This window comes from Neomonachus schauinslandi, chromosome 1, assembly GCF_002201575.2.
Source record: "Neomonachus schauinslandi chromosome 1, ASM220157v2, whole genome shotgun sequence".
NCBI classification, from domain to species: Eukaryota; Metazoa; Chordata; class Mammalia; order Carnivora; family Phocidae; genus Neomonachus; species Neomonachus schauinslandi.
In genome coordinates this window covers 3640331-3652376 of record NC_058403.1, presented here as the reverse complement: position 1 = coordinate 3652376, position 12046 = coordinate 3640331, and the positions used below count along the sequence as shown (strand labels likewise).

At 54.1% G+C, this 12046-nt stretch overlaps 1 protein-coding gene across 2 annotated transcripts in view; it reads left to right on the top strand.

Moving 5' to 3' along the window:
- The first annotated feature begins 252 nt into the window (after positions 1-252).
- The window catches only part of ABCG1 (ATP binding cassette subfamily G member 1), a 52602-nt gene continuing 40808 nt past the window's right edge, over positions 253-12046 (top strand). For both annotated transcript variants that reach the window (XM_021679263.2, XM_021679262.2), the window contains exons 1-2: positions 253-419; positions 7291-7534. In XM_021679263.2, the coding sequence (XP_021534938.2) occupies positions 378-419; positions 7291-7534 (286 nt within the window). In that variant the 5' untranslated portion in view covers positions 253-377. The remainder of the gene's footprint in view (positions 420-7290; positions 7535-12046) is intronic.

The following is a 12046-nucleotide window of genomic DNA, read 5'->3' as shown; positions in this document are numbered from 1 at the left end:
GGCCGCTGGTCCATCCCCGTCGAGTTTCTGGGCGCGGGGGCTCCGGGGCTGGGGAGCGCCCGCAGCACCTGCCAGGCCGCGGGCGCGGGCGCGGGCGGCCAGGGCGGCGGGAACTCCTGCTAGCTAGCCTGCCGCCCTCCTCAGCAGCAAAACAAGAGCACGCGCACCTGCCGGCTCCGCCCCGCCCCGCGCGCCGGCCAATCGCGGGGTGTGGGCGGGGCGTGGGCGGGGCCGGCGCGGCGGGGCGGGGCCAGAGCCCCGGCGGCTGCCCGAGCCGGAGCCCGAGCGGGGCGCAGCAGCCCAGCCTGGAGCGAGCGCAGCCTCGTGCCCGCCGCCCGTGCCCGCCGCCCGCCGCCCGTGCCCGCCGCCCCCGGGGCATGGCCTGTCTGATGGCAGCTTTCTCGGTCGGCACCGCCATGGTGAGTGAGCGCATCCTTCAACCCCGGGGCTTGCTTCTATTTTCCAGGAGAGCCAGAAATGCACAAAGACCCACACCCTCACCCTGACAGCCGCCCCTGGGTCCCCGGGGAGAAGCCCGGCTCCCATTGCCCCCCCGCCCTGGCCACCTGGCGCCTCGGGATGCTCCTTGCCCCGGCAGGGGACGCGGGGAAGGCGGAGGGGCCAGGAGTGTGCGGGAGGCGGCCAGCAGCCCCACAAGTGCACCGATGGCCCCACGATGGCCTGGGGCCTGGGTTCCTGAGCGCACTGGGGAGGGTGGCAGCCTGGGCCCGAGGGAAGGAGGCGGGGGGTCCTCTCTGCCTCCGCGCACGGCCCGGGCTTGGGGATCCTGCACTTCTCGCGCCACCCTCCGGAGCGCTGGGCACGATCTGGGGGAACAAAAGAGGGAGCTGCTCCCCGCCCGAGAACCAGAGCCTGCGCTGCCCCTGGCGCTCCCCGGGTACAGCCTCTCCCGGACCTGCTTGGGAGGGGGCGGCGGATTCCGGGGAGGCAGCCCACGGGCGAGCCTGGATACTTGCAGGTCACCTTTTCTGCACCCTGGACAGAGACCAGGGTGGGGACAGGAACGCGGATCTCTCGTTCCCAAGGGTGCCAGCTCCGTAGAGGGACCACCCGGCGCCGGCAGATTCAGCGCTAGACACAGTGACATCAAGAGCTAGTCCCAGGGGTGGTCCAAAGTCTCCTCTTGCTCCTTTATAAGAGCTCCTTAAACTCACATTAGGGGAAAAACAAAAACAACAAAACAACAAACTAACCATGGACCCATCCATCCTAGGGCCTTTTATTTTTATGCCTAGCACACCGACATTGCAGTTAGGTACTTACAGACTAGATTTCAGGTCATCTAAAGTACAAATAGAAAGTATTCCGTATTCCACCCCACCTCGCCCTCCCTTTCCACCACTCTCTCTATCATCTGTCTGTGGATTTACTATCCTGCTAATTACTCCCCAGAAGCTGTAAGCCCACAGTGCACAGCACGCCCGGGGTTTCACCCCCACCCCTCGCCTTATTTCATTTTTAGCATCCTGTATTTGAAGTCAGCAGGGCTCAGCAGGATTTGACCGACAGTTACCTCTTGCCTTGAGCCCAAGAAAAAAAAAAGCGTAGCTGGCTGTCTGCGCATGCTCTCTCTCACAACTGCATCCTATGCCTCCAAACAGGTTACTGTAGAACTCATACCGAGCGTCGCCAGCTCATTATATAATGATTTTGTGTAAACCGATAGAATGGGGCCGCAGACATGTTTAGGACTTTGGTGAAGCAGGGCCCGGTGGCAGGGGGACTCAGCGACCAGCTCCCCTCTCTGGGCATGCCCTGCCTTCAGTACTTGGTTTCTCATGGATGAAGGGGGATGGAAACACAGGGAAGGCAGCCCCTCCTCCTGACAGTTGCTTTTATCTGGATGAATGTTTGGGTAACGCTTGGCCATTCTTCCTTTTACATTTGTCCATCTCTTTGGGATTCCTAAATTGTCAGTAATGGAAAATTCAGGAGATTATTGTTGTTAGCTGTATGTAGGTGAGGTATGTTTCCGATCTTTTAGATGCCGCGTAACTCTTGAAGTCATTTCAAAGCTGCAAAAGTGGTTTATACATGTGGAAAAATAATGAAATCGAAATATTTTAAGGTATAGATGTTTTTATGTCAGGATTTTTTAACGTTATGTTATAGTCTGATACGGACCCAGAACTCCAGTGTTCTGCGCTCACGTGGGGACACTAACGGCTGGGCTCATTTTTTTCAGGGAACATTGTTTTGTTTGAAGAATCATTTTCCTCCTCAAAAATCTTCCTTTTTTTTTTTTTTTTTTTAGTTTAAAAATTTCTACCCAGGGCGCCTGGGTGGCTCAGTCGTTAAGCGTCTGCCTTCGGCTCAGGTCATGATCCCAGGGTCCTGGGATCAAGCCCCACATCGGGCTCCCTGCTCCACAGGAAGCCTGCTTCTCCCTCTCCCACTCCCCCTGCCTGTGTTCCCTCTCTCGCTGTCTCTCTCTGTCAAATAAATAAATAAAAATCTTTTTTAAAAAATAAATAAATAAAAAATTCTACCCAAGTCATAAACAAAGAGCCCTTGAGAGAGCCCCAGGATCCTGAGCTCTTCCCTCACCCCCTGCTCTGGGGTCCCACCTGGGACTGACTGTGCCAGGTGTGAGTCTGGAAAAGCTGACTTGGAGGATGGGCGAAGCACCTGGCCCTGAACTGGGCTGGGAGGGGCAGGCATGAGGTCCCAACAGGATGGTGGTATTCGGGGCTGTTTGAAGTGGGGTTTGGTGATGATGAGGTCAGCAGTCTAAGTGACCACACAAGTAATACCTGCCTTTTGCTTAGGTAAGAGTGTGACGTTTGGATTATTTTCCCCAGGGCAGTGGCCTTGAGGATTCTTAGCTTGCATTATCCTCTTAGGTGGCCAGGGTACCCGGGAGGGATCTGCCCTCCAGTTGAAGGGCCCACTGGTCTAGGTGGGCACCAAGCCCAGCAGCGAGGCACATGGAAGAGAGAACTGAGAGAGAAGTGTGTACCGGGGCCTGCTGCCTGCGCCTTTCTCTTCCTTTTCCTCCCTTCCCCATGAGCTGTGGGAAGAAGTTTCTATCTCTCATTGCGTGTCCCTGGGTAAAGAGCATGAACCAGCCTCACAGGGGCCTGAGGGGACTTCTAGAGACCCTCCTCAGCTAAACAGGCAATTCTGTATGCTTGCATTTCAGTTGAAATGAGCACCCAAGAGAATATTCTCAGGAATGGCAGGCAGGAAGAATTCCAAATAGGGTCTCCTCGGCATTCAACACCCATGAATGGCCTTACTATTATTTATCATTTATTATGCAGCACAAATTGTGTGTAGATGGGGAGATCAAAGACAATGCTTGGAAAAGATAGGGAAACATACAGCAAATGGGGAGGGAAGATGTATTTGCTTCATTTTTAATGAGCTCAGGAGGCTAAGGACAAGCTAGCTGTAACCTACATTGCTGGCTGCTCTCATCTGAGGATGTGTTTCCAGAGAGCTGGTCTATTTCAGAATGACAGCCACTGCCTCCCATCATCCAGGGTTTCATGATTTTATTAATTGGGCAAGGTCATTGGACACCTGTGGGAGAAAGGTGGATAATGGTATGCACCACTTCGGTGTCAGTTTTTTTGTAGGGGCGGGATTGTCTGGTTTCCTCAGCTTCTTGTGGCTTTTCCTCTAACGGGCAGGGGCTGGGATGACCCAGGGTCACCTACAACTTGCCTCTAGAAAGCCAAACAACGTTCGAGGGCTGTTAAGGGCACTGGCTGAGACAACAGGGCGCAGAGCGGAAGCCACACAGAGCTGGACCCTGGCTTGGCTACTCATTAACCTTGGGTCTTGGGCAGGAGGCAGTCTCTGTGTCTTAGAGCCCAACTCGAAAAGGAGTGGGAGATGGTGACCTCCCCCTTTGGTGCGGAGATAGTAAGAGGCATCCTCTCTGCAGCCTAGACGTTACTGGGTACACGTCATTGCCGAATCAATAGTCACTGTTGTTTATGATCACTCACCTAGTATGCAGGAGGCATTATTTAATACTTAAATAATGAGTACTTGATTCTGCCTCCTCCCTCCCTCTCTCCCAGATCGGTCTAGTCACCCAGCTTTGTCCTACTGGCCTGTCCACTTGCCTCCGCCACCGTCACCCTCCCATCTGCACGTTGCCACAGGAGATGGTTTTTAATTACAGTTTCTGGTCCGTTACCTCCATTTCAGATCCCTTGGTGCCCCCCAAGACTTCTAGATAAAGTGCAAAACCCTTCACAGGGTTGCAAGCACTTCACGTGCAGACCCCATGTGTCTCCAGTTTCCTCTGACCCTCCTTCCCTTGTGCCCTCCCACCTGAAATCGAAATCGGAGCTCCAGCCTCTGAATTTCTCTCAGATCTCCCGATGTTCCACTCCCTCCTGCTGCTGAGCCTTTGCACATGCTGTTCCCTTGCAGGCACCCTCCTCCCACCCCACCCGGCCTCATTCTAGCTCTGGCCTCAGGGCATTGTGACTGCCCGCATTCTTGCCTGGGGCCCAACCTTGAATGGGGAGCTTGCTGAGGCCACAGGCCTTGTCTGCCTGGCTGACCGCTGACCCCCAGGGCTTTGCTGGGGGCTCTCATTCCTGAATGAGTGAGTGAGCGAGAGAAGAGATAGGCGTGGAGTCTAGACCCGCATCATGATACGGGTTGAGGATCTGCCGCAGTCCTGTGGTGGGTGCCAGGGAGAGGGGCTGCGGTCTGGATGGGCCATGGCAGCTGGGATGCCAGGGAGGAGGTCCTGGGGCCCACCGCTGGTGAGGAGCTGCTGGATGCTCCCTGCTCCCAGCTGGACGCCCACGGTTGGAGCCGGGTCTGCCCGCAGGATGTGGGTTTGGAAGCAGACGTTTAGGCTTTCCAAGGAGGTGGCGGGTGGGGGGGCATGGGCTTCGGGGACCAGGCCTGGAGCTCCCTGCCTTCCCCACTGCTCTCTCCACTAACCCCCGGTGCACCGATGGAGTCCAAGCAGGCCGTGAAGTTGGAAGAACGGCATGTGCCCCCAGCGGGCAGGATGGGTGGGCAGAGGGGTGGCGCTCGGCGGCTGCTGTAGGTGCCTGTGGCCGAAGCCAAGCGTGTGCCGAGCTCGGGCGGGGCCTACCGTCGTCCCTTCAAGGGGCCCCAGCACGGAGGGCAGTGGGCAAAGCCACGGCAGAGGCCACGTCCTGCAGCTCCCCCTGCGGAGTGGAGAGGCGCTGAGGAGTCCGTGGCCAGGCAGACACAAGCCTTCCCTGCCTCTGCCTCGGGAATATAAGGAACCTACTTATGTTTGAGTGCGAGATGTTTCACATGCCCGGGGCCGGCTGCAAACCGAGCTTAGTTTTCTCAGTTTTACTTTGCACTTTAATTTTTATCCACAGAATGTTATAGTCCGTGAGCTGAGTTTTGATTTGGTTAAGCTTCTCAGAAGTAGGAGATGCCTGGGAGGGCTGTGTGTGTATGTCTTTTACTTAAACAGCAAAGCAACATTTTCAAACATGACACGAACCAGAAATCCCTGTGCCCACATCTCCCCCGGCTCTACGTGTGCTTCTAAATATTCGGAACCTTCAAGCCCTCCAAGATTTTTTTTTTTTAAGATGTATTTATTTATTGTTTTAGAGGGGGGGAGGGGTGGAGGCAGAGGGAGAGAGAGAGAATCTCAAGCAGACTCCCCGCTGAGCGAGGAGCCCGATGCGGGGTTCCCATCTCACAACCCTGAGATCAGAACCTGAGCTGAAATCAAGAGTCCGGCTGAGCCACCCAGGCGCCCCAGCCCTCCAAGATTTTTGAGCCTTTCTTTTTTTTTTTTTCAAGATTTTATTTATGTATTTGACAGAGAGATAGAGAGCACAAGTAGGCAGAGGGAGAGGGAGAAGCACCCCGATTTCTGAGCCTTTCAATACCATGATGCTATAAATAATGCCAGGTCAGGGCACCTGGATGGCTCAGTTGTTAAGCGTCTGTCTTCAGCCCAGGGTCCTGGGATCGAGCCCCGCATCGGGCTCCCTGCTCAGTGAGGAGCCTGCTTCTCCCTCTCCCACTCCCCCTGCTTGTGTTCTCTCTCTTGCTGTGTCTCTCTCTGTCAAGTAAATGAATAAAATCTTAAAAAAAAAAAATAAAAGAAATAACGCCAGGTCTTCAATGGTATAGTCAGGGACCCTAATGAGGGTGCTCTAACAGGGGAAGAGCAGTGTGTCTGCAGTCCTATGGCAGGCAGAAGGGCCTGGATCATCAAAGAGGGTTATCGATGGGCTCTCCCAATCAGGCAGACGGTCCTCAACCATATGGAGGAGAGGTGCCAAAGGCCCACACTTTTGGCACCGTGGAATGTTCTCTTCGGATTCAAGAGACAGCCAGGAAAAGCACAGCATAATCTTTGTCCACCCCAGGGTTCTTCTGTGCTTTGGAGGTACCTGAAGCACATCGATCTGCTCAGCATTGCCAAGCCATTAGATAAGGATATTCCTTAATTTGCATAAATACTTTTGGTTCTTGGCATATCTGTAACAGCTCGGTTGACTCCCAATGGAAGCTTCAAAAAGCCAACGTCACTACAAAATATCAGGTCCTCTGGTGTTCAGGTGGGAGAAACGCCTCCTTTTCTGATGACTCAATTCAGGGATCAATTCTGCCCCTCATCTGATTGTAGGGCTCGGAGCGAGCTCCAGAGAGTGTCTGTGTCTCCATTTCCTCGTGTGTATAACAGAGAGAGAGAAAAAAAAAATCAACCTTTCCAACTTTCCAGTGCTATTAGGAAGAGACAGCGAGAGGCAGAATTGGAAGTGAATTGGAAAATTTGCAAGGAAGGCACAAGGCCGATTCCCACAAACCCCAGCAGTTTGAGTGGAGTCATGGCTCTTGGGAAATGTTTATGAGCTTCCACAGGAAGGCACGAAAAGAGCTCATTTTAAGTAAAACTCTTTCAGTTATACATTTCCTAAGGACCCCCATGCATCTTTACTGGATCTTTGAATGAGCGTACTTACTGTAAATAGTTAATTTTTTACATTGGCCGGTGTTTGACCGTTCGAGACAAGCAATGGGTTTATTATAGTTTTGTGAGTCGATTTGATGATTCCACAGTGAGACTTCGGTAGATTAGTCTAATATTCTACCTTAGGCATATATATATATATATATATATATATATATTTAATAGAAGTAGCAGTGATGGCTAGAGATGACAAATCCCTCCGGGTAAGCACGTGGCGGATAGTCGATGACCACGAGCCTCATGGCCGGGTCTCTGGTGCCCGTCCCTTCGCGGAGCTCCTAACCTCTCTTGGTGCTTCCTCTGCTTCCTCCCCATTTTTCTAGAATACCAGCAGTTATTCCACAGCCATGACGGAGCCCAAGTCCGTGTGCGTCTCGGTGGATGAGGTGGTCTCCGGCCACACGGAAGCCTCCGAGACGGACCTGCTGAACGGACATCTGAAAAAGGTGGACAACAACCTCACGGAGGCCCAGCGCTTTTCGTCCCTGCCGCGCAGGGCGGCCGTGAACATCGAGTTCAAGGACCTCTCCTACTCGGTCCCCGAAGGACCCTGGTGGAGGAAGAAAGGTAGGGAGGGCTGCTGTGTGCGCTGGGGGAGGGCGGCGCCTGTTGGGGAGGCGGCCGGTGGGCTGGGACAGTTGGGGGCTGGAAGTCTGGAGTCTGCTCAGTCTCGTCGCTGCCGCTGCGGCCCATTTCTTGACTGGCTCTGTGCCCGACTTGTCCTCACCTCTAACGCGAACAGGCTGGATGAGAGGACCCCAGATTGATGGTGGCTCTTCGGTCCTGGTAGGAAGACAGGGAGTCTCACGAAGGCCGGCCAGCATCTGCTTGTGCTGGCTGCCAGCGTGGGATCGGCCCTCTTCGCTGGATGCCCCTCACGTTGGTCTTTCGAGAGGACACGATTTCTTACTGTTCCGGAGGGCAAAGGAAGGGAGGCACTTCTCCCAAGTTTGAAGTCCAAAGTAGCCAGTGACCTAGAGCAGCCTCTCTGGCCGCCAATCATCTACATTATGGGTGGTGCCGATGGGCTATAAATAGACTGTTGTCAAATGAGCCACGGAAATGAAAATAGAAGAGAGAGGATGGGACTGGGAGGTTCTGGAGTCTGCCGCGCCGTTTGCTGCGTGGTCACGGGATTTGGTGACCGATGCCGGTATTTGGAGTTTTTTTAGCCGCCTGGATGTTCCTGTGCTAGCTCGAGATTTCCAAAGTGTGTAGAGTTAATGCTTCCCTGGGTTGGTGTTTTTTTTTTTCCAGCCTGACCTATGTGCCCATCCTGCACCCCTCTTTCAGGCGGGTGGGGGGGCTCTTGGGAGAGGGCACGTCCCACGTCCCCCAGGAACAACAGTCCGTGGCTTCTAATGAGCCCTTTACAACCACGGGGACATCTGTGAGGAACCTGGAACAAGGACAGTGAGCCAGGTACCACTGGCATATTGTATTTTAGGACTCTCAACTGAAATCCAGAGTCAGACCTTCCTTCTTTTCAAGGCAGACCCACCAAGACTTCTTTAGATTTCATGTTCCTGTCTTTTCCCGCTATTACCTTCATTTTGTTCTCCTACTCCCTTGAAGCTAAGTTGTTGAGATTGTTGGCATGGACGCTCTGGGCTTCCTTGTGACCATGGTGCTGGACTCTTGATGGACTGGCCCCTGGGACCTGCTCGCCACGTTGGTTACCGGATGACTTTACGTCTGTCTGTACAAGTAGGAACACAGCCTGAGCTTTATCAGTGGCCGACTGTATGTTGCCATCTGATACTTACATTATCAGAGTTTGCCAGCCATTGTTGTAAGGAAAGAAAGCCCATGGCAGGCTCAGGGTTGGGCCCATTCGTGTGAGCCCATTGAAGTTTCAACACAGGCTTACAGCCTTTTCCTTCTCACCGTGAAAGAAAAACCTTAGGGAAAAACTCGCTGAGCCACCAGGAGGACCTTGCTGTTTTGGCTCGGTTGGTCTAGACAGACAAACTGCGGCAGGCCTTCGAGGGGCAGAGGTAGATTCTGGCACGTCTGTTACGTGTGGCCGCGGGAATGGTCGTGAGGCTTGGATGGGTGTCCTGGATAGTGAAGGTGCCATGCAGCGCAGGCGTGCAAACACTGGAAAACGGTGGCAGAATCTCAGTTTGACATCCAACACAGCAAGTGTTCACGGTGTGCAAGTGGAGAACAGCATTTCCTATTAGGTAAGGGGCTTGTGAATCCCATACTCTACGTGTTAGAGCTGGTACCGCTAATTGTCCAAGCTAGCCAGCGGTGACGGCCTCTTCATTAGTGAGGGAGGGGCCTCCCCTGCCCGTTCCCAGCAGCCCCCTCGGAAGCTCCCCCCAGGTGGCCTCCAGACAGACACTTGCCCTACAATAACCTGCGTGGGCTCAGGAGGGGAGGAGCAGGAAGTGAGCCCCACAGGACCCGCCGGTGAGTCACAGATGGTTAGGGCCAAAGGGGAAATGGGCATGATCGGCCTGGTGTGTCCCGGTGGCTGGCTTCTGAACCAGTGGGGCCTGATCTCTCCGTCTGGCTTCCTTCCCTGCCCCCCTCAGCAGCACCTGTTTCCTCTCTGCTCCCCCAGCCCTGTCCCCGCTGGGCGCCCCATCATTTCCCTTGTTCTCAGTACCCTGCAATTCAGAATTTAGATGGCTTTCCACTCCCCATAAATTTAGGGTGGGAAATGCTTCTCAGGAAAGGAAACTGAGTGGTGGAGGGCTTTGCCCATGACCCTGAGCTCGTCAGCCAGGCCGTTTCTAACTCTGCGGCCCGCCTGGGTGCCCATGCCTTGGCTGATGCAGGGCCTCAGGGAAGCAGCGCCGCCCCTCGAGGCTTGCTGCCCACGCGGCTTGGCGGGTTGGCTGCCCCGTTAGGCTGCAAGCTGCAGCCAGCGCCAGAGCTTCCAGAACGAGGGAAGGTAGCTGCTGATGCAGCTCACGCTCACTGCGTCATCACCATCAGGCTCTTAAGCGCTACATCCAGTGGGCTCGGGACTTGGGGACTGTATCTCCCCAGCTAAGAGGCCCCCAGGACAAATCATAAAAGTAGGCATGAAATCTGGAACCCGTCATCGGGGCTGCCCCAGGAGAAGTCCCTGGGCTGGTACCCGTGAATCTGCCTTTCCTACCCGGTTCACCACATCCTTATTGGCGAGACCCCTCCTTGCTGGGGTCCCGCTCCTTTGCCCTCAGTGTGGGATCCTGCCTTTCCTGCTTTTGTTCCTCTGATTGCTGGCAACTGCCTCAGCCCCCAGCCATGATTTGGCTAAGCTGAGAAGTCCCACCCAGCCACTCTGCGCATCCCAGTTTCTCACTGTGGCCATTGTGAATCTGGCACCACCTCTGTGTGAGGCCACGTGTGGCCAGCCTTCGGGGCAGGGGCTCTTTCTCTTACCTCTCTCGCCATATTAATTTTGCTGACTTTTTTTTTGTTTTTAAGGTTTATTTCTTTTAGAGAGAGAAAGAGAGAGAGAGGCAGTGGGGGGAGGGACAGAGGGAGAGAGAATCTCAAGCAGAATCCGCACTGAGCATGGAGCCCAACGTGGGCCTCAATCTCACGACCCTGAGATCGTGACCTGAGCTGAAACCAAGAGTCAGACTTAACCGACTGCACCACCCAGGCGCTCCTGTGGGGTTTTTAATTGTTTCGAATTCAGCTTTATGTGTTGAACTCCCCGTAGCGATCACACGGCCTGGATGTCCTGCATTTCCGGAACGTGAGTTCCTGGAGGGCCCGGCCCCAGAGAGCCGCAGTGATGGTGCAAGGTCAGAGCCAAGGCTGGACCCGTGCGCAGTCCAACTCCTGCTCCAGGTCTCTTTCCATCACAAAGACACTGGGCCGCTCCGTACATTCCAGGGCAGCCTCTTTCTCCCACGGCTTCTCCCAGAACCAGGCGCTGGGACCCAGCTCGACACAGAACGCTGCAGCAAAGCTTGGTGATGCGAATGGAATAATATTATAAACTCCTACACGATCGTTTTAAAGAAAGAGAGCGTCCTAATCCTTGGAAAAAAGGTGGCAGGTGAATCCGTGACATCATTGGTAAGATGTCAGGCGCTGGTTCTTTAAAACCCTTGAGCGGGACGATTGCCAAGCACTGAATATGGAGTTTAACAAACATCTCTACATTTTCAATTGTAATAACGTTTTCACCATATGATTAATGATGTCTTTGGAGGAAAAACTAGATCATATAATAGATTCCTAGTAGAGAACATAATTGTGAAAGAAGTGTTCTCAGGAGAACAGAGTACGCCCCAAGGATAATTTCGCCAGCTTCTGATGCAGTAATTACTTTCCCCCAAGGAGTGCACTCACATAGCACGAGCTGACGGGACAAATGATCCTGGGAAGAGTGTGGACGTTGGCCCGGTCAGACTAGCCACTGTGTCGGGATGTGTTGGGACAGAGGCCCTCAGTCACCCTCAGTGTGACTCACTTTGAAAGCGGCTTCCGTTCTTGTAAAGAAGACACAGTGTTGGGAATATTTAGGACCCCTGCTTAAGAACAGAATCCACATCATGAAATTCTCAGGTGAACATGCCGTGACGAGGACGTTTTACACTTAAACAGCACTTCCAGGCTTTCAGAGCTGGTTCACACAGCGCTCTCGTCAGGATGGGACCCATCACAACGAACAAGAAGAGTACTTGGGGTACTGGATAACGCTGCTCCCCAAGGAGACCTGAGTAGTTTCCATCTGGAGAATTAAAGCAGTTGGTGAGGCCACTTGGCTCAGGGGCCAATTCTGCCCTCTCTCCCCATGGGATGCATGAGGTTCAGAAGCAGGGCCCAGGTCCCAGGAGCACAGAACATGGCAACTGAAAAGCGGGTCTGTACAATTTGGGGCCAAGACCCAACGAGACACCTGGTAAGCCCCTGGCCCCAAGGCAGCACCCCTCGGACCACCGTGGCCTGGGGGTGTTATGCCCCGTTTGATGAAACCATTAGGCACCGCCTTGATCGTTAATGCTGATAGATTTCCCTTTCAACTGATCTGTGGGGACGTCAGTCCCCTTCGCCACTCCTAAGGACCCAGAAAGGATCTCCTGAGCCTTTGGAGAAGCTCCAGCCATCCTGTCCCCTCACCAG